Source organism: Prionailurus bengalensis, chromosome C2, assembly GCF_016509475.1.
Source record: "Prionailurus bengalensis isolate Pbe53 chromosome C2, Fcat_Pben_1.1_paternal_pri, whole genome shotgun sequence".
Classification (NCBI taxonomy): Eukaryota; Metazoa; Chordata; class Mammalia; order Carnivora; family Felidae; genus Prionailurus; species Prionailurus bengalensis.
Window position 1 is genome coordinate 132562082 of NC_057350.1, and position 23040 is coordinate 132585121.

Genomic DNA, 23040 nt, shown 5'->3' on the forward strand with positions numbered 1-23040 from the left:
ATTGACCTGCAGGCAGTGAAATGAAGTTAAAGCCCGTCAGAAGAAAACTTGAGCACCTTTCAACACACAGTCATCCTTATGCCCCTGAAAAATGGCCCCAGCTTTCCAGAGAAAGGAACCGAATAACACAAAGCATAGGTGGTCTCTCTGCACTGTTGCCCACACACAGAAATATAAGCATATGGAAAAAGGTTGTCTCCTTCTGCTACTGGAAAAACTAGAGCTTTAGTGATAGGTTTTGCTCCAAAATTCCTTCCAATGATCTTTTGACTTGGATATTTTTGATATCCAAGAGGGACTATTTACTATTATTTTAATGCCAAACATAATACAAAGTATCAACTAGCATTTATTAGATAGACGCATACCCACCCTCCCTGTCCTCTTTCCTGTTTTATTTTTTCCATAGCACTTAATCGCATATTAGTATATGATTTTACTAATTGTCTAATCTCTCTCCACAGCCCCACCAGAATGTCCTCTCCCTGAGGACGACTTGGTTGTATCTGCTGCTGTGGCCCATGCCTAGAACAGTGCCTGATATTGTTAGCAATCTATCCAATGACCAAAGACTGAACGAAGATGTTAGCATCATAGGTTACTTAAGGTAAAGGCTGCTTCCTAATTGTTGCTGACTGAATGATTCTGTTGCACTAAGTACTTGACTGTTATAAACTGGATCCCTTTATTTTATTTTATTTTTTCCCTGCAGGACATGGAGTAAAAGATCTTCAAATCAAAAAAGTGATTCCCTCCCCACCCAGGGAACAGCAAGATGTCACGACTCTCCTGTTCCCCCGGGTGGCATGGCCTGGCCAGTTTATTAAGATATCACCCTTGGCTGAGGCTGGTCTTTCTGCTACAGTAGAGGTAAAGCAAGTTTAACCTTGGAATGGGGAGGTGGCAGGGTCAGGGTGCAATGCTGCCCAAGTGCACCTCTGAAGGGTCATTTCAAACTGGGGTTTCACATACATCAGGACATTCATCAGTCTAAGTTATAACCCCCACGCCCCACCCAGGGCCATCTTCAGCAATTCCACATCCGTCAAGTAGGTCCAAAGGTCCTTCACTAGAAGAGCCTCCTCTCCCTGTAGCTCCTCTAGGTTTATCTTCTGCATTAGGTTTATCCCAAAGTGGCCAAAATGGCTTTTTATTCAGTGCTGCACATTCATGAACTTTTCAAAGGTCGACCATTGACAAGAGCTCCAAGTCAGATTATACCCTCTGTCTCACAGACACACTGACAATTAGGAAAGAGGTTCCCCATACAGGTTTAAATGTATTTCCCATCTCTGGGCCATCCCAACTGTGATACACTAAGAATTAAGATTTAACTTAATTCCATAATTATCCTGTGAGCAATACAGTCACAGTGCATTGCATTTTTGCATATTAAATTTTTTGTTGTTAAATTTACATTTAACACATACCCCATTTTTTGTTGTCCTATTTTACACAGTTTTACATTTAAAAGACCTCAGTGGGAGAGCCTGGGTGGCTCAGTCAGTTAAACGTCCAACTCCTGGTTTTGGCTCAGGTCACGATCTTAAGGTTCGTGAGATCAAGCCCTGCATCGGGCTCTGTGCTGACAGTGCTGAGCCTGCTTGGGATTCTCTCTCTCCCTCTCTGTCTCGGCCCCTCCCCACTCATGTGCACACTCTCTCTCTCCAAATATGTGAATAAACTTAAAAAAAATGTTTTATAATTTAATATACCTCAGAAGAATGGAAGTGATCCATATCTCTCCCAGCCTCAAAGAGACTCTGATCTCTCTTACTCCATGGCCCTTCTAAAAGAGCTGTTTGCGTTCACATACTACTTTCAGCCCAGATGTCATTTTCTGGAGGACAAAGACTGTGGCTGCTTCATCTCTTTGTAGCTATCAACTAGATGCTTGTTGAATGAAACTGCTCTTTGCCATTCTCATCTACAATGGAGAGTTAAGTTTGGCTAAATTTATGGCTTTTTCTTTCGAGACAGAGCACACATACATCTTTATGTACTCACAAACTAGGAGATGTCCATCTAATACAAAGATAACAACAACAAAAACCAACAACAAACCATGCCAGTTAAAATGGTCTGTGGAGATAAAAAAATTTTCCCAAATATATTTCTCAGCTGACTTGTGCTTTTCCTAGGAAGAAGTTAAAAGTATATTAATGAGCTGTTTTTAGCCTTTTATTCATCTAACTAGTGAAATTAAAATATTGGCAGACTGTAATTAAATGAAGACGACATTATGGACCCTGAATTAATACTGTCATTGGAAATACTGCTGTGTATTACTAGTTGGTCTGCGTGTTACATTACCACCATCTGCTGTTCATGATGGTCAGTTTCAAAGTAGTGACTTTCCTTCTCATTCCCCTTACTAAACCATTGGTAAATTTAATACCACATATGCTGACCACTAATTTCAACGTGCACCCTGGTGTCCTGGATAGTATTTCCCAAGTTGAGCTCCTCAGTACACCAAGCTAGTAAGAGCCACCTGGAAAGAAAGGGAGTTCAGTGGTTGAAGGAGTTTGGGAAAAGCTCTTGAAGGGTCACATTTTACCCCAGCAGATTGAAGTCTGTCTGTCAAGAGTCGCTCAGTTTAAAAAAAAAAAAACAAAAAACAAAAAACAAAAAAAAAACTGATTTAACTTTGTGGAACCAAGTGTTTTCTAAACTTGCTTAATCATGGAACTCCCTTTTTATATAGGACACCTATTAACATTTTCAAAGGTGCCAGCATTTGATGGTTCATAGCTGTAAATGTGCAAACTAGGCAATTTTACAACACGATGTTTGCTTATAAATAATGTGCCACCAGATTTACACATGTCGTCTTATATCACCTCCAGAAAACACAGAATGGCAAAGTAACGTTGTCACTACCACTTCATAGCAAAGTTATTTCAGAAAATGAATCCTCCCACTACTAGGCCTCAATAACAACTTCCCAGCAGTGCTTCTTAAGTTCTTCCAGCAAAATACCTCTAATAGCAAAGAAGGATAAACTCACACCCCTGGAACGGGACTGTCAAAAACAGAATATGTCTCCGAAATCTCATGCTTTGCTTTTAAAATTTGTGCAAGAAATAGTGCCATGTTGGTGAAGTGACAAATGTTCATGATTATCCACTGCAGCAGTGTTTTTAATTACAAAACATTAAAAACAACCCAAATGTACATCAACGGGAAAGTGGATAAATTATAGGACAGCCATATAATGGAATATACAGCTGTTAAGACAAAGAATGGGAACATTCTCTACATACTAACATGGGAAAAGCTCCAAAATAGTTAGGCCTATGAAAAAAGCACATAACAGAACTGTGTAAAATGCCAGTTTTTGTCAGAAAGGGGCAAAAATCAGAATTTCAGAGTTGCTTATATATGCATAAGGCAACTTTGGAAAACTCCGTAGGAAATTCTTAACAGTGCTTACCTTTTGGGAAAGAAGGTAGGAACTCAGAAAAAGGAGGACAGGGATGAGAAGAGACTTTTAACAGTATATCATTCTATATTTTTGAGACATATGAATGTGTAACCTATTAAAATTATATTAAACATTCAAAAAGCATACAAATTTTCATTCCATGACATATTCACATCTGTACTAATTTTTTTTAATTCCCATATATTTTTACAATAGTAAAACTAAATCCATCTTTAAATTCCTGTTTGCTGGGACATCTAGGGCATCATATGTGTGGTTCAGTGTGAAAGGCATGGATTTAGGCCATTTAAAACCTGCTTAAACATTTAGCTTTCATTCCATTTGCAGAACCAACATCAACCCAAAAAAATCTGGAAACTCAACTTAAAAATACTTGCTCAAACAGTTTGGGATTTTTATCTATAAGCTGGAGTTAGAACGCTGATGCTCAAAATCAGTACTAACTTACTTTTGGAAGTGACCACACAGAAAATGCCACAACTCAGAAATGGCAACCTCGAGTGTGAAGCATCACAGACTGCTGCCCATTCTTCAATGCCAGAGTGCTCAAGGGCAAACCTCTGCTTTACTGCCCAAAGTAACTGGAATTTTAAACTCTCCCAACTATTTTCAACACATTTTTAAAAGCTTGGTGATGACGAAGACAGTCTCTTCAGCAAGTGGTGCTGGGAAAACTGGACAGCGACATGCAAAAGAATGAACGTGGACCCCTTTCTCACACCATACACAAAAATAAACTCAAAATGGATGAAAGACATAAATGTAAGACAGGAAGCCATCCAAATCCTCGAGGAGAAAGCAGAAAAAAACCTCTTTGATCTTGGCCACAGCAACTTCTTACTCAACACGTCTGTAGAGGCAAGGGAAACAAAAGCAAAAATGAACAACTGGGACCTCATCAAAATAAAAAGCTTCTGCACAGCGAAGGAAACAATCAGCAAAACTAAAAGGCAACTGACAGAATGGGAGAAGATATTTGCAAATGACATATCAGATAAAGGGTTAGTATCCAAAATCTATAAAGAACTTATCAAACTCAACACCCAAAAAACAAAGAATCCAGTGAAGAAATGGGCAAAAACATGGATAGACACTTCTCCACAGAAGACATCCAGATGGCCAACCGACACATGAAAAAATGCTCCACATCACTCATCATCAGGGAAATACAAATCAAAACGACAAGGAGATACCACCTTACACCTGTCACAATGGCTAACTTAACAACTCAGGCAACAACAGATGTTGGCGGGAATGCAAAGAAAGAGGATCTCTTTTGCCCTGCTGGTGGGAATCCAAATTGGTGCAGCCACTCTGGAAAACAGTATTTTTAGTCCTCAAAAAAATAAAAATAGAACTACCCTACGACCCAGCAATTGCACTACTAGGCATTTATCCATGGGATACAGGTGTGCTGTTTTGAAGGGACACATGCACCCCCATGTTTATAGCAGCCCTATCGACAATAGCCAAAGTATGGAAAGAGCCCAAATGTCCATCGATGGATGAATGGATAAAGAAGATGTGGTATATATATACAATAGAGTATTACTCGGCAATCAAAAAGAATGAAATCTTGCCATTTGCAACTACGTGCATGGAACTGAAGGGTATTATGCTAAGTGAAATTAGTCAGTCAGAGAAAGACAAATATCATATAACTTCACTCATATGAGGACTTTAAGAGACAAAACAGATCAACATAAGAGAGGGGACACAAAAATAATATAAAAACAGGGAGGGGTACAAAACATAAGAGACTCATAAATATGGAGAACAAACTGAGGGTTACTGTAGGGTTTGGGGGGGATGGGCTAAATGGGTAAGGGGCACTAAGGAATCTATTCTTGAAATCATTGTTACACTACATGCTAACTAATTTGGATGTAAATTTAAAAAAATAAAAATTAAATTAAAAAATGGAAATAAAATAAAATAAAATAAAAACTTGGTGATTATGTAAAAAATAGTAGTAATCAGTCTAGCTTAGGCCAAAAAATTTCCCATTATACTTCCTAAAAAAATAATAATAATTAGGATTCTTTTGGTTATACCTTCACAGCAATTTTATAAAATGCTTTTTATATATGCAAAAAGCATGTGCCATTTCTTTATTTTGAAGATATAGTCCAGGAAGCCTGGGTGGTTCAGTCAGTTGAGCATCCGACTTCGGCTCAGGCCATGATCTCACAGCTTGTGGGTTAGAGCCCTGCATCGGGCTCTATGCTGACAGCTAGGAGCCTGGAACCCGCTTCGGATTCTGTGTCTCCCTCTGTCTCTGCCCCTCCCCCCACTCATGCTCTCTCCTTCAAAAATAAGTAAACATTAAAAAAATTTTTTACAAAGATGTAGTCCAATAAATACATAAAATACAACACAGATATTACTCTAATGGAACAAGCAAATGCAGTATGACTAATGTCAATAAAATGTACTATAGTGCCTGCATTTTATACCATGAAAGATATTCTGAGGACAAGTTTTGTATACTTATTTACTTCCTAAGAGTGGTTTAACCAACCAACAGTGCCATAGATGTCTTCTAAATTCTCTTAAACTGAAATTTTATTTCTAGGTATAAATAAGGCCAGAGTAAAAAGACAAACAGTGTGAATAGATGAACCAATACAGCACAACCAGCAGGGAGTCATTTGTTACCACTTTCATTGATTCTGATTCCATTTTAGAAGCTGTTCGCTCTGGAATCCCTTCAGAGAAACAAACAGCCAGTGGCGACCTCACGGACTTAAAACTCTACAGCAATCTCCTGATGATCTGTTGGATATTCATAAGTGGCAGAATGATCCCACCTTTAGGTTTTATTTCAGTTGTAATAATGAGTTATGAATAATTGATCACTGGGTAATAAATTATTCAGGCAAGCAGGCAGTTTCCAAGGAATCCTGGAGTGAGTCTAGCTAATGGCATAATACAAGTCAGTGGCAGCTGCTGAGGGGACACCCCACAATTACCCAACGCTGCAGAGGCATGGGTAGTTGGTGCCTCTCAGCGTGGGCTTTCCAATGAGGAGCTACACTAATACCATCTGAATTTTCATAAAGTAGAAATCCCCATAGACTACTCTAGTGTCTTTCCAAGTATGGTTATGAAGTATTGAGCGTGACTTCTTCATCCATCAAAGCAGGATATTTGTTATCAGCTGAGTACAACCTTGGCTGCTGAAACTAGTGCTGAACCAAATAACTGTGAAATCAAGAATGTATGTCTATATACATGCACGCACGCACACATACATATGCATGCACGTGTGTGTGCACATATACATATATATAGTTTTCAGGTATATTATGTACATGCAGACGTACACGCATACACAGAGTTTTTTTTTCAATATATGAAGTTTATTGTCAAATTGGTTTCCATACAACACCCAGTGCTCATCCCAACAGGTGCCCTCCTCAATACCCATCACCCACCCTCCCCGCCCTCCCACCCCCCATCAACCCTCAGTTTGTTCTCAGTTTTTAAGAGTCTCTTATGCTTTGGCTCTCTCCCACTCTAACTTCCTTTTTTTTTCCTTCCCCTCCCCCATGGGTTTCTGTTAAGTTTCTCAGGATCGACATAAGAGTGAAAACATATGGTATCTGTCTTTCTCTGTATGGCTTATTTCACTTAGCATCACACTCTCCAGTTCCATCCATGTTGCTACAAAGGGCCATATTTCATTCTTTCTCATTGCCACGTAGTACTCCATTGTATACATAAACCACAATTTCTTTATCCATTCATCAGTTGATGTACATTTAGGCTCTTTCCATAATTTGGCTATTGTTGAGAGTGCTGCTATAAACATTGGGGTAAAAGTGCCTCTATGCATCAGCACTCCTGTATCCCTTGGGTAAATTCCTAGCAGTGCTATTGCTGGATCATAGGGTAGGTCTATTTTTAATTCTTTGAGGAACCTCCACACTGTTTTCCAGAGTGGTTGCACCAATTTGCATTCTCACCAACAGTGCAAGAGGGTTCCTGTTTCTCCACATCCTCTCCAGCATCTACAGTCTCCTGATTTGTTCATTTCGGCCACTCTGACTGGCGTGAGGTGATATCTGAGTGTGGTTTTGATTTGTATTTCCCTGATAAGGAGCGACGTTGAGCATCTTTTCATGTGCCTGTTGGCCATCCGGATGTCTTCTTTAGAGAAGTGTCTATTCATGTTTTCTGCCCATTTCTTCACGGGGTTATTTGTTTTTCGGGTGTGGAGTTTGGTGAGCTCTTTATAGATTTTGGATACTAGCCCTTTGTCCGATATGTCATTTGCAAATATCTTTTCCCATTCCGTTGGTTGCCTTTGAGTTTTGTTGATTGTTTCCTTTGCTGTGCAGAAGATTTTTATCTTCATGAGGTCCCAATAGTTCATTTTTGCTTTTAATTCCCTTGCCTTTGGGGATGTGTCAAGTAAGAAATTGCTACAGCTGAGGTCAGAGAGGTCTTTTCCTGCTTTCTCCTCTAGGGTTTTGATGGTTTCCTGTCTCACATTTAGGTCCTTTATCCATTTTGAGTTTATTTTTGTGAATGGTGTGAGAAAGTGGTCTAGTTTCAACCTTCTGCATGTTGCTGTCCAGTTCTCCCAGCACCATTTGTTAAAGAGACTGTCTTTTTTCCATTGGATGTTCTTTCCTGCTTTGTCAAAGATTAGTTGGCCATACGTTTGTGGGTCTAGTTCTGGGGTTTCTATTCTATTCCATTGGTCTATGCACATACACAGAGTTTTTATGTAAGCTAGCCTTTATGCAAAGCTCGCAAAATAATGCCAAAATAGGCTTTACCTACAGGAAATTATCTGTTTTTCTTGGTTTTCAAAACCCTTTGAATATAACTCACACCTTAGGAGCTCAAAACTCAACTTCTTTAGAGATAGTAAGGTTTAGTTAAAAGGCAATTTCAGTTAGGTGTCAGATATCAAATATCCAAATGCTTTACTTCCTAAGTATTGTTAAACTGCCTGCAAATCACATCAGTCATCGATATAAATCTATAAATCACAAGTTCCAAAACTAAGATTTTCATTTGTAAAACAGTCCTAAAACTAATAAAACTACTCAATAATCATTGTGCTGAAATATGCTTGAAAGAACGTGAATTAAAAACAGATGATCAACAAATGGCAAATCCAATTTTGTAAAAAGCAGACTGGTTGTCTTTCTCCCAAATCCACCATATGTGCATCTGTGCAAGACCAATGAGATGGGAGAGAAGGGAGTGAGGCAATGGAGGACTTTTGGGCCAAAAATCTTCCTCAAATCCCCCCTGAGGGAAGGCACATGTAACTACCTGATTAGGTTTTTAAGGGTTTCTCCAAATTCAAACTAATAGGGAATGGAAATGTCAATCAAGCTGTCATTAAAATACTGAGTGCCCACCAAATATTGGAGAAGCTGAGGAAACTGACACACAAACACATTCTAATCAAAGCTTAATATTCCAAATTTTTGACTCTTAGAAATTGGGAAACCTAGCATACATGATAAGAGTATCAACATAAACCTTAAACTTCCTCATTTGCTCAATAAAGGTCATGAGAAGCAAAGACTATAATTGTTCTCTTAACTGAAAAAAAAAAAAGAATATTGATTGCTCTGAACCTGAAGATTAAAAAGCAACATTCAGGGGTGCCTGGGTGGCTCAGTTGGTTAAGTGTCTGACTTTAGCTCAGGTCATGATCTCACAGCTCCTGAGTTTGAGCCCTACGTCAGGCTCTGTGCTGACAGCTCAGAGCATGGAGCCTGCTTTGGATTCTGTGTCTCCCTCTCTCTCTGCCTCTCTCCGCTTACAGTCTCTCTCTCTCTCTCTCTCTCTCTCTCTCTCTCTCTCTCTCTCTCTCTCTCAAAAATAAATAAACATTAAAAAAACATTTAGGGGCGCCTGGGTGGCTCTGTCAGTTAAGCATCTGACTTCGGCTAAGGTCATGATCTCACAGCTAGTGAGTTCAAGTCCTGTGCTGTGAGTTCAAGTCCTCTGTCAGCACAGAGCCTGGAGCCTGCTTCAGATTCTCTGTCTCCCTCTCTCTCTCCCCCGTCCCCTGATAATACTCTGTCTCTCTCTCCTCAAAAATAAATAAAAACATTTAAAAAATAATAAGTAAACAAACAAATAAATAAAAAGCAACATTCAGCTTAAACTACCAAATTTCACAATGACTATCACTGGCAACTAAAAAATCAACCAGTTAATCATCTTAGAAGTTTTCATGTATCATGGTCCAGGATTTACATTTTCTAAACACATTTATTAAGGTATAATTGATACACGGTATACTACCCATATTTAAAGTATATAATTTGATAAATTTTTACATTTGCCCATGAAACCATCTCCACAATCATGATAATGAACATGCCATCATACCCCAAAGCTTCCTCATGACCAAGGTTTTGCTTTTTCAAAACTTCAGGTGGATTTTTCACATAATTACGAAATAAAAGCACTGCTGTACCAAGTATGTTCTATAGCATGTCAAAGGTTTCATAATCATTCATTCATACGTATGAGTATCAGGTATTAGGGTATTATGAAAGCACCTGTGGAACAAAAAGTGGTTGAGTTCTTATTAAACTATGGAACAGAAATTCAGTGTCATGGTATTTTAAAGCAATAAAAGTCACATAATATTAACTGCTTATTCTTAATCCTACATGCAATTTTTTATACAATATACAATTAGTGTAGCACACAAGCTACTTTTAGAACTTTGCATTGTCAACTATGTCTATTTCTCACATAAAGATAAATTTACAAATTACTAGTTCTAAAAACTAAGAAATAACTAAGAAGCTAACCTAAGGGTCGTTTTTCTCCCTTGTTGACTTATAAGTCATCTACATCACTCTAAATTACTATTTAGACATGGATGTCATGGCAACTAAACTTTTTTCCCAGGAAAGTTGGCAGTAATAAAGTGAGCCAGAAACGAATCTCAGTCTGAGAGTTTTCCACTTTCTCATTTCTTTGATGTTTACTTTATAGATGTATCTTATTCCAAGTTCCTTAAAGGTGAATGATATCACAACTCAAATTTTCAGTTCAAAATAGTTATAAGAATGAGTGCTAGCCAAATTGCCCATACCTACTCCTGAGTCAATGCATGTGTCAAAAAAGGAACCAGATCAGTTCAGAAAGGGCAAAACTGAAAAAAGAAGATGCCTCCCTCAGGTGATCCTGTTGGAGTGAGTGATGGTACAGGGGGACTGCCTACTGTGTGTCAGGCAGAATGTTGGGCTGCTTGACCCACCAAAAACTACTGGAGCCTTCACAAGATGGCTGCTTGAAGGCTACTTACGCATGTCATGTTTGCTTTGGGTCAAGAAATTAAAGTTAGAAATTATATTGAAAAATATTCTGACACCAGCCATGAAAAACCCTGGATTTGGTTATTGAGGTTCCTCTGGAATCCATAAAAAATTAGCTCATCTCTCTGAAAAAAGTCCATTTTTGATTGGGGAGGGAGTGAAAACTTGAATTAGTCAATACCTATAAAGTTTTGTTCTTATATATTATGCACTCATCCTTAAAATATTTTGTTTTACCGGGGCGCCTGGGTGGCTCAGTTATTTAAGTGTCCGACTCTTGATTTCAGCTCAGGCCATGATGTCACGGTTCGTGAGTTTGAGCTCCGCATCAGGTTCTGTGCTAATAGTGTGGTTCATGAGATCAAGCCCTGTGTCAGGCTTTGCACTGATAGCATGGAGCCTGCCTGGGATTCTCTCACTCTCTCTATCCACTCCCCTGCTCTCTCTTGCTCTTTCTCAAAATAAATAAATAAACTTAAAAAAATTTTTTTAAATATTTTGTTTCACTTACTGAATAAATGAAACAAAACAACGTTTAAATAGTAGTAGGCTTACACAAATCTTACATTTTAAAAATTGGAAGCCATCAACAAGGACAATGTAAAGAGACCAGCATATCTAATTACATTTTTAAATTATAATTCACCAAAATAACTTATATATTCCCCACCATCTCATATATTTAAATGAATAATATTCCTTATTTCCTAGAGTATTATTCAGTGTTGACAAAACCATTAGCTTCCCTATTCACAAATCCAGCAAAACATCATTAGAACAGAATGGGATAAGTAAAGAATGTAAAAGTCTAAAAATCTAATATATATACCATAGTAATTTGCCTACATTCTTTTCCTGTCAACAGTCTACTTGTGGTATTTTCAATAATTCACTTTTATTTTCTTTCAAACAATAGCAATGCAAGAAAAAAAAAAGCATTAAAAAAAAAAAGCCTTTTTGTGTACTGTTGTCTTCTTTCTAAATGTTTCTCAGTGATTCAGTCTTCGAAGCAGGCTTTTTGGCCCCTTGCTCCAGCCAAAATGAAACTGCAGGTTTCCCTGCATCCTACTCATCCTAAAATATTTTATTTATTAGTCATCTATCATCTGTAAATATTAAAAACCAGATTATAAGCTCATGGCTTCTTTTATGCTAATACATGCAGGAAAGGAGCCTCAGGATAATGTAAATCACTTACCCCAAAACATCGTCGACTTCATTACCATGATTGAGGCAAGTCAAAGTAACTGTGCACCCTTGCATTTTATTCTCTTTTTCCTTCCTACCTCCCGAACCTTCAGTGTTGTAAGATGGCCAGAAGCTCAGAGGCTTGACTTTATTACAGACAGAGAACTGGCAAAGCCCAAAGTGAAGTCCAAGTTCAAATTTTCCCTTCCCGCATTTACCTAAGATGAGCTGATGCACAAAATCCTCCAGAATGTGAACTGCTTTAAAAGAAACTTCAATATCCTTTCATATTACAATGTCTCTTAAAGGATTGAAGATTAAGGGGAACATGATCACTATGTGAAAACCTGATGAAAACTGTTTTCTAGCAGGGCAAATTGGAAAGAAATCATTCGTTTCCTCCAAATTGTTTTCATGACTCCATTGCATAAACCACTGAATCCTATTAAACTAAGTCAGCCCACTCAATAACCCAATCCTCCCATCACAGATACCCACTGGGGAGAAAGCCCTGGTACAATACAGGAATAATAGCTTTAATAAGAGTACATAAAATGGGCTCAAAGTTGGACTCATTAAATTTAATGTTTTGTTTAGAATGAGTCAAAACTGAAAGTACAGATATGCTAAAATGATTAAATAAGTCAGACAAATCCACAAATAGGTGCTCGTGGTGCAATATATGCATACTAGCTTTGCAAAAGGCTACCAGCTATTAAATAGCGGAAAGTACTGTCACATCCTGAATCACCGAAAGCTTGTTTCAAGTATTCTAAAACTCTATGCATACTGGTAAGAACTACTACTCATTCTTAATTATTTTTTGACACTGTCAGGCTACTATAATCAATTTATTAATTCGCTAAGAGGAAATAATGTCCTGTCTTTTTATAAACAGTGAAAACTTATACACAGAAAAGGCAGCTTTCAATGCATTCCTTACAATATGAAAACTGATTTCTCCATTTCTCATTGTGTCAGAAATAAGCTTGAAAATGGATGAAATCCTTTTTTTTCTAATTACAACTGAGTGTGTCAGCATATGTAGCCATAATTCATAAGTGGCCCAAATATGCTTCAGAATGGAACAGAATGCCCATCATTTCTCAGTGATTGAAGCTTGGTTCTTCGTTAGTTTTCCAGGGTGATACCAGTGACAGAAAGGGGATATGCTGCAGTGATCATGATATCAAATCTCTGAGGATGCTAAAGGGCACAATAGTTTTTAACTCCTACTTCAGAGAGGTTACTAGAACCAACTACAGGGAGCCAATTGATAGTAAAGCCATACAGCGGACAATTATGCAAGCATTTATTTTTTCTTAATGTTTATTTTTGAGAGGGCGAGCAAAAGCGGGGTGGGGGGGCAGAGAGAAGGTGACAGAGGATGCCAGCGGGCTTTGTGCTGAGGGCAACGGGCCCATGTGGGGCTCAAACTCACAAACTGTGAGATCATGACCTGAGCCAAAGTCTGAGGCTCAACCAAATGAGTCACCCAGGCGCTGCCCCGCAAGCATTTTAAATGATGCTATTAAGGGGTGCCTGGGTGGCTCAGTCAGTTAAGCATTTGACTCTTGATTTCAAACCATGAGATCAAGCCTAGAGGCGAGCTCTGTGCTGACAGTGAGGAGTCTTCTTGGGATTCTCTCTCTCCCTCTCCTCCCACTTGTACATGTGCACACGCTCTCTCTCTAAGTAAATAAGTAAACATTTACAAATAAAGTGATGTCTGTAAGAGGACTTAGTAACATGGGAAAATACAGGGTTCCTAGGACATTTAAAAAAAATATGTGCCATGTCACAAATTTCTAAGAAAGCAATCGGTCAATGTTTTAAACTTAGTTTGAAAGCTTCAGAAACCAGTGTGGATTTGATTACAACTGGGGACTTCATGTCCAGGTTTTGTTCCAACCTTTGTCTTCTTAAACAAGTACAGATGGCACCTACACACATAGCCCATAAAGCTATGGAACTGGACTTGGTTCCTGGAAGGAAGGTTCCTGGTATCTGTGGCAGTGGCAATCATTTACATGGCCTCACAGGCCTCCACTGAGAAGAGGACCCAAAAAGAAATTGGGGATATCGTTGGTGTTGCTGATGTTACAATCAGACAGTCCAATAGGCTTATCTATCCTCGAGCTCCAGATCTGTTTCCTACAGACTTCAAATTTGACACCCCTGTGGACAAACTACCACAGCTGTAAATCGAGGCAGCTGATGTCAAATTCTTAGGAACACTGAACTCGGCCTGTTGTACATAGTCCATAGCAAGTGCTGGATTGAGCCTTTCGTTAGTAAGGAAAGACACATGGCATGCATTCCAGGGCTAAATATTAATTGCATGGCATTCTATATGTATACACGAGTGAAACATATTTAATGATATAAATTACTTATTGAATTTGCTTTCTTTTGTAGCAACCTAGGAAATTGTATTTTGGAAGATATTTGAAATTAAGTAATTCTCAGATAAAACGTTTTTCAAAACTAAAAAAAATAATAATAACATGGGAAAATACTTATATCTTAGTGCTTCAAAAAAAAAAAAGATGCAAACTTATACAGACACTGAGCAGAAGTGTTCTCTCGCCCTTTTGCCTAGTTCGGTGGTCCTGGAAGTGCAGTCTTCAGGTCAGCAACAGCTGGTAGAGATGCGCCTTCTCAGACCCCACCCAGACTTGCCAAGTCACAATTTTGGGAGGAGAACCCAGCAATCTGTGTTTTAACAGCCCTCCAGGCAATCTTCTGATGCCCAATGAAGTGAGAAAACCACTAGCTGGTTCCTAATCATCCTTCAGGTCTCAGCTGAAACAACATGTTTCAGCCTTGCCTGAAGCCTTGCCTCCCCCAGTGCCACCCTGCCAGCTTAGACGGGTCTATCATACCTCAGAGCAACCAAGACATTCCTTTCACAATGGTTATGGCAGCTTGTAATTACTTTTATGATTATACAATTAGCATTTTTCCCTCTCACTAGACCAATATTCTGAAGCCTAGCTGCACAGGCAAATCACCTGGAAGCTCTCGAAAATCCAGATGCCTGGGGTGTGGTCCAATTAAAACAATGTACTGGGGTATGGCTCAAACATGTATTTTTTTAAAATACTGTGATTCCATTCTTTGGCCAAGGTTGAGAACCACTAAACTCAAGCTCCTTGAAGAGCAGGTGACCAGCAAATAGTGACCAACATCTGTTGAATAAACATGTGGAGTTATTTTTTTTTACTTTTATTTATTATGTGGGTGTTTTTTTTTTAATCTTGCACACGGTACAAAATTACAAATGTACAAAAAGGGTTCAGTGAAAAGTAAGTCTCCTCACTCTCACCCTCCATCTCTGAGGCAACCACTGTGACCAATGCCATATGTTTCCTTAGAAGAGTGAATAAATATTTGTCAACACGTACGGAAAAGACCAGCAGTTGGATGGCAGGATTATACATTTTCCAGCTTTATGCACACCTGCACTTTTTATTAAATGTATGTATATTAGTATCAATACAGGAAAAGGAGGTACCCTAAAGATAACTGAATGTACACGTATCCAGAGCTATTTAGGAGATATACCCTGGGTCTGACGGTTCTGAGAAAAATGGTCACTTTGGAATGATGTTCTGTGTTATGAGGAAGAGACCCTTTATTTGGCTTAAACAAATAGCTGTCTATTCCACCCACTTCATTTTGTTTTATTTTCACTTCTGATTAGATATTCAGCTTCTCCAGAACTTGCATCAGAAAATGGTTGAGGGCACATGAAAAGAGATACTATTCATTCTAGGCCCTGAATTAAGAAGTGGCATCACAATTTGCAGATCTGTCTTGCCTGAATTTAGTTAACAGGAAGCCCTATCAAGACTGACCATGACTAGGTATATTAAGATGAAAAGCTGAGGACTGGATCCTAGTGTGGTGGCTAACTACGGTTCTGTCCTGCAAGGCCCTGACCTCCTCAGCTCCATCCCTACTGATGATTGTATCTCAACACCACATGCTGGAACCGGGGTATAAATCTGAGATGCTCTCAGAAGAGACTGCGCTTAGGAGAGCTATCTTCCACTAATGGACCCAGATTGCTGTGGGTTTTATTTTTATGATTGTTGTCACCCTTTTATGACTTTTCACCTCCCTTACTTTTAAGGTCTAAGACCTCTCCCCTCTGCTGTCAGTGCGACTAATTCTAGCAGCAATTCTTAGCCCACTCTCCTCAATCTTGTTTCTGTGGCTGGGCGGGAAATCTGCCCGTTAGAACTTTTAAAAATCTGCTCTACTACAGGCCCAAAAGCTCTCTTGGGAGGCAAGGACCTGGGCTTGAGGCCATTTCTCTAAGGACTTGTTAACCTTTCCTACTTAACTCCAGTGCTTATCTCATACTGTAGATATATGATACTGGGAAGAAATGCTCTGTGGAGAGAGAATGCATTTGCATGTTAACCATGTTGGCCATATTTAGGCAAAGGCCAGTGTGTAGGTGCACAGATAAAGAAAGAAATATTTGGATATTTACACCACAGGACCAAGAGGGGAAAAAATGAAAGCTCTCTATAACGCACAGAAACTAGCAAAATAAAGACTGTAGGTAGCTAGGAAGGGATCTGGGCACTGGCCATTCCAACATCTCTGAGAGCAACCTGCCACACAAGTGTTTAAACCCCGTACCATTTACTAGTTGTTTTCTACAGGTTAATTCTATCCCTCTTCCAGACTGGAGGCTCCTGAGAGCCAAGCCTTATCTCCTATTGCTCCAGTCTCCTCGCTGGTGTTCAGTACAAAGCAAAGGTTTAATATATAAATTAAATACTTATGAGTCAACAAACTTTTACAAAAGACGACAGCACAAAATCAACTCTCAATAATAATGTCACTGTATTTTAAGTTGATGAAACTTAAAACAGCATTATAACCAGCATTCAATGCTAAGATGAAAATTGTAAATTCATTACAACTGTGGCCATGATTAATCATGTACAACTAATCATGTACAAGTTTAATCATGTATCTTAGGGTAAGGTAAGATTACTTCCTTAACATCTCTTTTCTATTAAGTTACATGCACTATGCTAAGAACCAAAGACCTTCTTAGCTCATCACTTATGGATTTGCTTTTAAAGAAAAAGGTCTGACGGGCGCCTGGGTGGCTCTGTTGGTTAAGTGTCTGACTTCGACTCAGGTCATGATCTCACAGTTCATGTGTGAGTTTGAGCCCCACGTCGGCTTCTGTGCTGACAGCTCAGAGCCTGGAGCCTGCTTTCAGATTTTGTGTCTCCCTCTCTCTCTGCTCCCCCCACCACCCCACTCACATTCTGTCTCTTTTTCTCTCTCTCTCTCAAAAATAAACATTAAAAAAATTTTTTTTAATTAAAAATAAAGTCTGACAGCTTAACAAAAATATAAAATTATGAAGCTGAATTAGAATAATATTTAGGAATATGAATTAACATTATCATATCCCTACATTCATTAGACCAGAGTTTCTAGAATCATGAAAGAAAATATTCCCAAATATTGGTTTATAAATTTCATGATACAGAATAAAAAAACCCCTCTGTGTCATTCAATACTCATTTAAAGTTTAATTTCATACTACTGTGATAACCAAAAAAGGAATGCCCGATCTTTATGACAAAGAGAAAACTCTCTCCAAACACACACTAGTCAAATGTCATGGCTATAGTTTTTTGTTTTATCCCATAGCAAATGCAGAAAGTCAATAAAAATGTAAAGGAATGTGGTATTTACACTGTAATTAAAATTCACAAATTCACAGAATATGAAAAATGTCAATGGTAGAGTGATGCCCCCAAGTGGCATAATGATAAATTGCAATACTTTGATGGAAAAGTTAGAATAGCTATTCCCTTTTGTCAAATTCTTCAATTAAATCTAAAAGTGCATATTACGTAAACCTAGATTTCATAGGGGCTAGTAATAAGTGTCCTGTAGACCACCTCAGACTCATAGTACACCCAAGTCACTCTTTTAACTAGAGAAGAGATAGTCTGGTATATAAAGGTTATGATATACTTTCCTTATAATCTCAAACAGTTAGGGGTATGTCTGCAAAACAATAAAGGGAGTCAGATCTACTTTGATTTATTAAAGGAGAAGCATTCACAACATTATATAAATCTTTTCAGAAAGTATTATTTTCTACTCATCTCTAATATTAACCAATTCCCTATGTTTATAGCCCAGTATGTAAAGTAGAACCTAAAATTTTATGTAACCAAATTGCTTGGACAATGGGTAGTGCTAATTAATGTGCTTTTCTCACTAACTAAAGATTCAATTGTCAACACTGTGGGGAAAGAATCTTTAAAAAAATGAGTTTAATTTCTGCCTCTGTAACATGTATGAAACATAATCACTGATAAGTTGCTATCTTATGTAGCTAAAAAGTCAACATTCTGAGGATCAATTGCTTTTGGACAGTCATAGAGATACAAAAGAATATGACAATAGAATTGTTACAATCTCAAGAAAGATTCTTGAAGACGATTTTAAAATCACATGCCTGATAGCAGATTGCTTGGAGAGATTTCTCTCTTAAAAGTGGAATACAAAAGAAAAACTTCCTGTTAATAGAGAGTAAAGTTATTGGGTCGTGACTATATAAAGTTTTGGTAGGCTTCCTTTAATTATTCCTATAACTTGGATTGTTTATAAATAAGATGAACCTCAACTGTTATTGAGTGATAATTATATATAAGGTAATGTGATATTCTATATTTTATGCATATATTTACAAATATATCTTATATTTGTTTTTATATTATATATTCCTTATTAGATAATATATGTTTATATGGATGTTTTATACATACATAGATATTTTATTTAACCCTATTTCAATCCTATGAGGTTTAATACCCATTTTACACATAAGAAAACTGAAGCTCAGATGAGGAACCTGCATAACGACTGGCTTTACATTTGACCTGTTCACCTCCAAACGCTGTGGTCTTAACTGTGACACTTACTGACTTCCTTCTAGCCTTCTAGGATTTTGTGAGCAGCCACAGCCATGATTCTTCATGATTTTAGCAAAGGTGTAAAATCAGATGTCTACAGAGATAGGCAGTGGGTATAAGAGACAGTGAAGAGTGGTAAGACACGGCTAATTGAAGAGTACAGGTTCTGTCTGAAGGGGGCAGCTGCTACCCAGCTCCAGCCCATATTGGCTATATAGCATCAATGTTAGCAAATGTTACCAAATCTTTTTTTTTTTTTCCCAAGAGAAGATGAAAAGCTCAATCTTTATGAGAATGTACATTTGTAAATACTGGCAACTAATTTAGACTAAAAACAAAAACCCCACTATGCAGGCCAAACAAAACACATCTGAAGGCTAAATGTAGCTTGTATGTAATATGTTGTAGAGATTCTGATGATGAATGATTCCTTTTCAAGAGATTCTACACCAGACTTTTCGGTGTCAAATAATTTGTCAATTATCCTCACTGTTGGATTCATTCCACAGACTGAGGCTTCATCTGCCATCTTCAGTTCAAATCAGGTATTTTTAGACCAATGCAAGTACAGGAAAAGTTATTGGCAAATCACATCCCAACCAACCAGCCCCTTCCTCTCTCATTTCTGCACCCTTCCTCCAACCCACACATATACACTACACTCCCATATACTATGGGTGCATATACACCCATCATCTCAAGTCTGAAGCTTTCAAGTTTGGTCTTCATATATCTTATTTTACATTCCTTTAATCAACTTTTTAGCCCTTCTGTGAATTTCCTTAAAATTCTTCATATTCCTTACTCATTAAAGAAACCAAAATTGGATATGATCTTTATGATGAGAGACAGAAGAAAAATGTTCACTTTTAGCCCTTTTAGCCCAGAAGACTGATCTATAGCCTGCATAGTTCCAATAAGGATCAAAGACGTACTGGTTGCTACATTCTTAAAGGGTCTCATGACTGCCTGCACATCTCACGAATAGTTAATATCGAGCTGAATGATAAGCACCAGAGAAATCTTGTGAAAGTAGTTTTACAAGCAGAAATTTGAAGAAAACCTTTATGATCTACTACTCCCTGCACATCCCCTCCCCCTTGAGCAGTAGGCATGTAACCACCAGCTTCATACAACAAAGGTGCAGCTCTTTCTGCCCACAGGTCCTGTCCCTGTGCTATAATAAAAGCACCTTTTTGCACCAAAAACGTCTCAAGAATTCTTTCTTGACTGTTTGCCCGTGGCCCCACCTCATTTACAGTACGATGTACACAAGTCCTGGGTCAGATTTAGGTCTTACTCTCAATGTTTCCATAAAGGTACTCTGGTAATTTTCAGAAATTTATCATCCTGTTCTACATGGCTGGAAGAGCACCTCTAGGATTTATGGAAAAGAAGTCTTTGATAGGAGTCGTGAAACCTGTTCTAAGGACACTGTCATCATTCCTCATGGAGGAATTCAATGAAAACTATGGATTCTTGATAATTACTTTGTAAAATTCTGGACACAGAGACCATTTAAAAGGTTGAGTTTGAAAATAAAATAGCAGCATCAACATTTACTTTTCTAATTCCTATGTAATATTAAGAAGTAGAAAATGTTTATCACACTGATATTAAGTCCAATGAGCAAAAGCTAAAAGAATTTTGAGTTGACTTAAAACCTCCAAATAAAAGAATAGATTACGGGATGGAAATTGTTTGCCTAGAGTTAATGGCTGACATCTTGGATCATTTTTACTTCTGCCTTCTCTTTTTTCCTGTTTCTGACATACAAGACGTACAAGTTTTTTATCCTAACTCCAATTCCAACTAACTTTTCGCTGTAGCAAATTCAAACAACTTCAAGCTAAAAATGAAGATTGATCCTTATCTATAGCAGACATTTTCTCTACCTTGACAGTTTAACAGTCCCATCAAAATCAAAGAAAAGGAAGTAACCAGAGGATCCTCAATATAAGTTAATTTTAGATGGGAGCTCCTGTTTGATTTAAATGTCCTAATTTGAGAGTTGTATGACTACAGACTGAAAAACTCCTCCATAGAACAAAGCCAAAGAAAATTAATACCATATTTCCTTTTAGTACACCCTATTCACCTCAAGTGTGAATTATCATTTATTTGCATTTCATAACATTTCTAAAACTGCCTTCATTATAAACAATTCTTACTTTCTCATTCAAGAAGTCCCAATCAAGTTAAGTGGAAGCAACGTTGTAATTGAGACTCTGGTATGCATAAAAATCTTATATCCACTTAATCTACTCCATTTCCCACACCTACTGAAATGGCTTTAAAAACCTTATCTGGAGACATCATTCAAGAAGCTTTTCTGTTGCTTATTCAATTCTGACCACCTTAAATGCAAAAAGCAAACGGTACTCCATATTCTTAATCAGCTAAGAGCTACGCATACAAGGCAGCCAACTCAAAATGCGTACGAAGTATTTTTACTTACAATTCCTCTCCTTGTTTTGCTTTCTTGTCTGAGACCAGATAGACAGTTCCAAAACTTCCACTACCAAGTTTCTGTTGAACTACATATCTTCTTGCAATCAAGGTCTTTGGATAAGCAGAAAGGGCTATTGGTCCACTCACACACTTAGCAGCCTCTTGGAACTTCAGCATTGCTCCAAATGAGAGAGAACTAGTTTATTTGTTTATAGAAATTTAACTTCGAGTCTCTTAGGAGATCGTCAAATTAATCCAAGTAGCGTCAGTCAATCCCTGAAAGATGAAAAGTCCAGAGATCAGGTCTAAAGAATGTCGACCGATTCCTAACTATGTGTATGTTTCTGATCGTGATACTTGCACCCTGAGTAATGGATTCAACGACACCACATGTAATGACTTGAGAGAAAAATGTTAAAAGGTAGAGATATTGCAGATTCTAATAGAAGACAGTCACAGGAAGAGAGCCTTCCCTCATACATCTGAATGAATATAGCAAAACTGAGTTACAGTTAATCTGTTTAAGATTTATACTCCCCGCTTACTTAAAAAAAATCCAAATTTAAGAACATTATAATTTCCTTAAATCTATACATTTGCATTAATCTTTTTGTAATTCTTTTTAAAAAAAATTTTTTTTAACGTTTATTTATTTTTGAGACAGAGAGAGACAGAACATGAACGGGGGAGGGTCAGAGAGAGAGAGGGAGACACAGAATCTGAAACAGGCTCCAGGCTCTGAGCTGTCAGCACAGAGCCTGACGCGGGGCTTGAACTCACGAACCGCAAGATCATGACCTGAGCCGATGTCGGACACTTAACCAACTGAGCCACTCTGGCGCCCCAATCTTTTTGTAATTCTTTCTTCCTACCTTATGTCTGTTTTGATTAACAAATAGTGAGTTAGGATTCGAGGCGCCTGGGTGGCTCAGTCGGTTGAGCATCCGACTTCGGCTCAGGTCATGATCTCACGGTTCGTGGGTTCCAGCCCCACGTCGGGCTCTGTGCTGACACCTCAGTGCCTGGAGCTCGCTTCAGATTCTGTGTCTCCCTCTCTCTCTGCCCCTTCCCCTGCTCATGCTCTATCTCTTTCTCTCTGTCAAAAATAAATAAACATTAAAAAAAAAATAGTGAGTTAGGATTAGACTAGAAATCAGCATAGAATTTCTTTCTGTAGACATTAAACCATTGTATTTGCATCTATTAGAATACATGTGAAGAGGAAGAAAGACTTCGGAATAAATTCTTTCCCCTCCTAAACAATTTCTGATCCAGTTTCTGAAGTTATTATACACACTATGTAGAGAGTAATCTCTCTGGATTGGAAACAAGAAGTGTCACAAACCCAGTTCAAACCAAAAATTGTATTTTAATGATAACTGAATATAAATGTGTTGTAATTCCTCAAGAAACTATAAATGCATAGCAGGATTATGAAAAGTAGGGCTATTCCATATGAGTGTGTGCCCAGTAAAGTCATTTCTATTTCATCAAAATGTAAATGTCTTTAGTAATGATGAAGAGTGGGTTTTGTTTTAAATCTATGAAAATATGATTTTAAATTGAAGACTGTCTATGCCTTGGAGTCAAGTTTCCATATGCAACTATTCCAAAGCTGTAAGACAAAAACCGCTTGTGTGTAATGATAAAACAAGATGTCATCTGTGTTTTGGGGTAT

General features: G+C 38.0%; 1 protein-coding gene across 3 annotated transcripts in view; it reads right to left on the bottom strand.

The window, feature by feature from the left end:
* NEK11 (NIMA related kinase 11) overlaps positions 1 to 23040 on the bottom strand; it is a 275516-nt gene that overhangs the window by 250770 nt on the left and 1706 nt on the right. For all 3 annotated transcript variants that reach the window (XM_043595419.1, XM_043595417.1, XM_043595420.1), the window contains exon 2: positions 21370 to 21638. In XM_043595419.1, the coding sequence (XP_043451354.1) occupies positions 21370 to 21539 (170 nt within the window). In that variant the 5' untranslated portion in view covers positions 21540 to 21638. The remainder of the gene's footprint in view (positions 1 to 21369; positions 21639 to 23040) is intronic.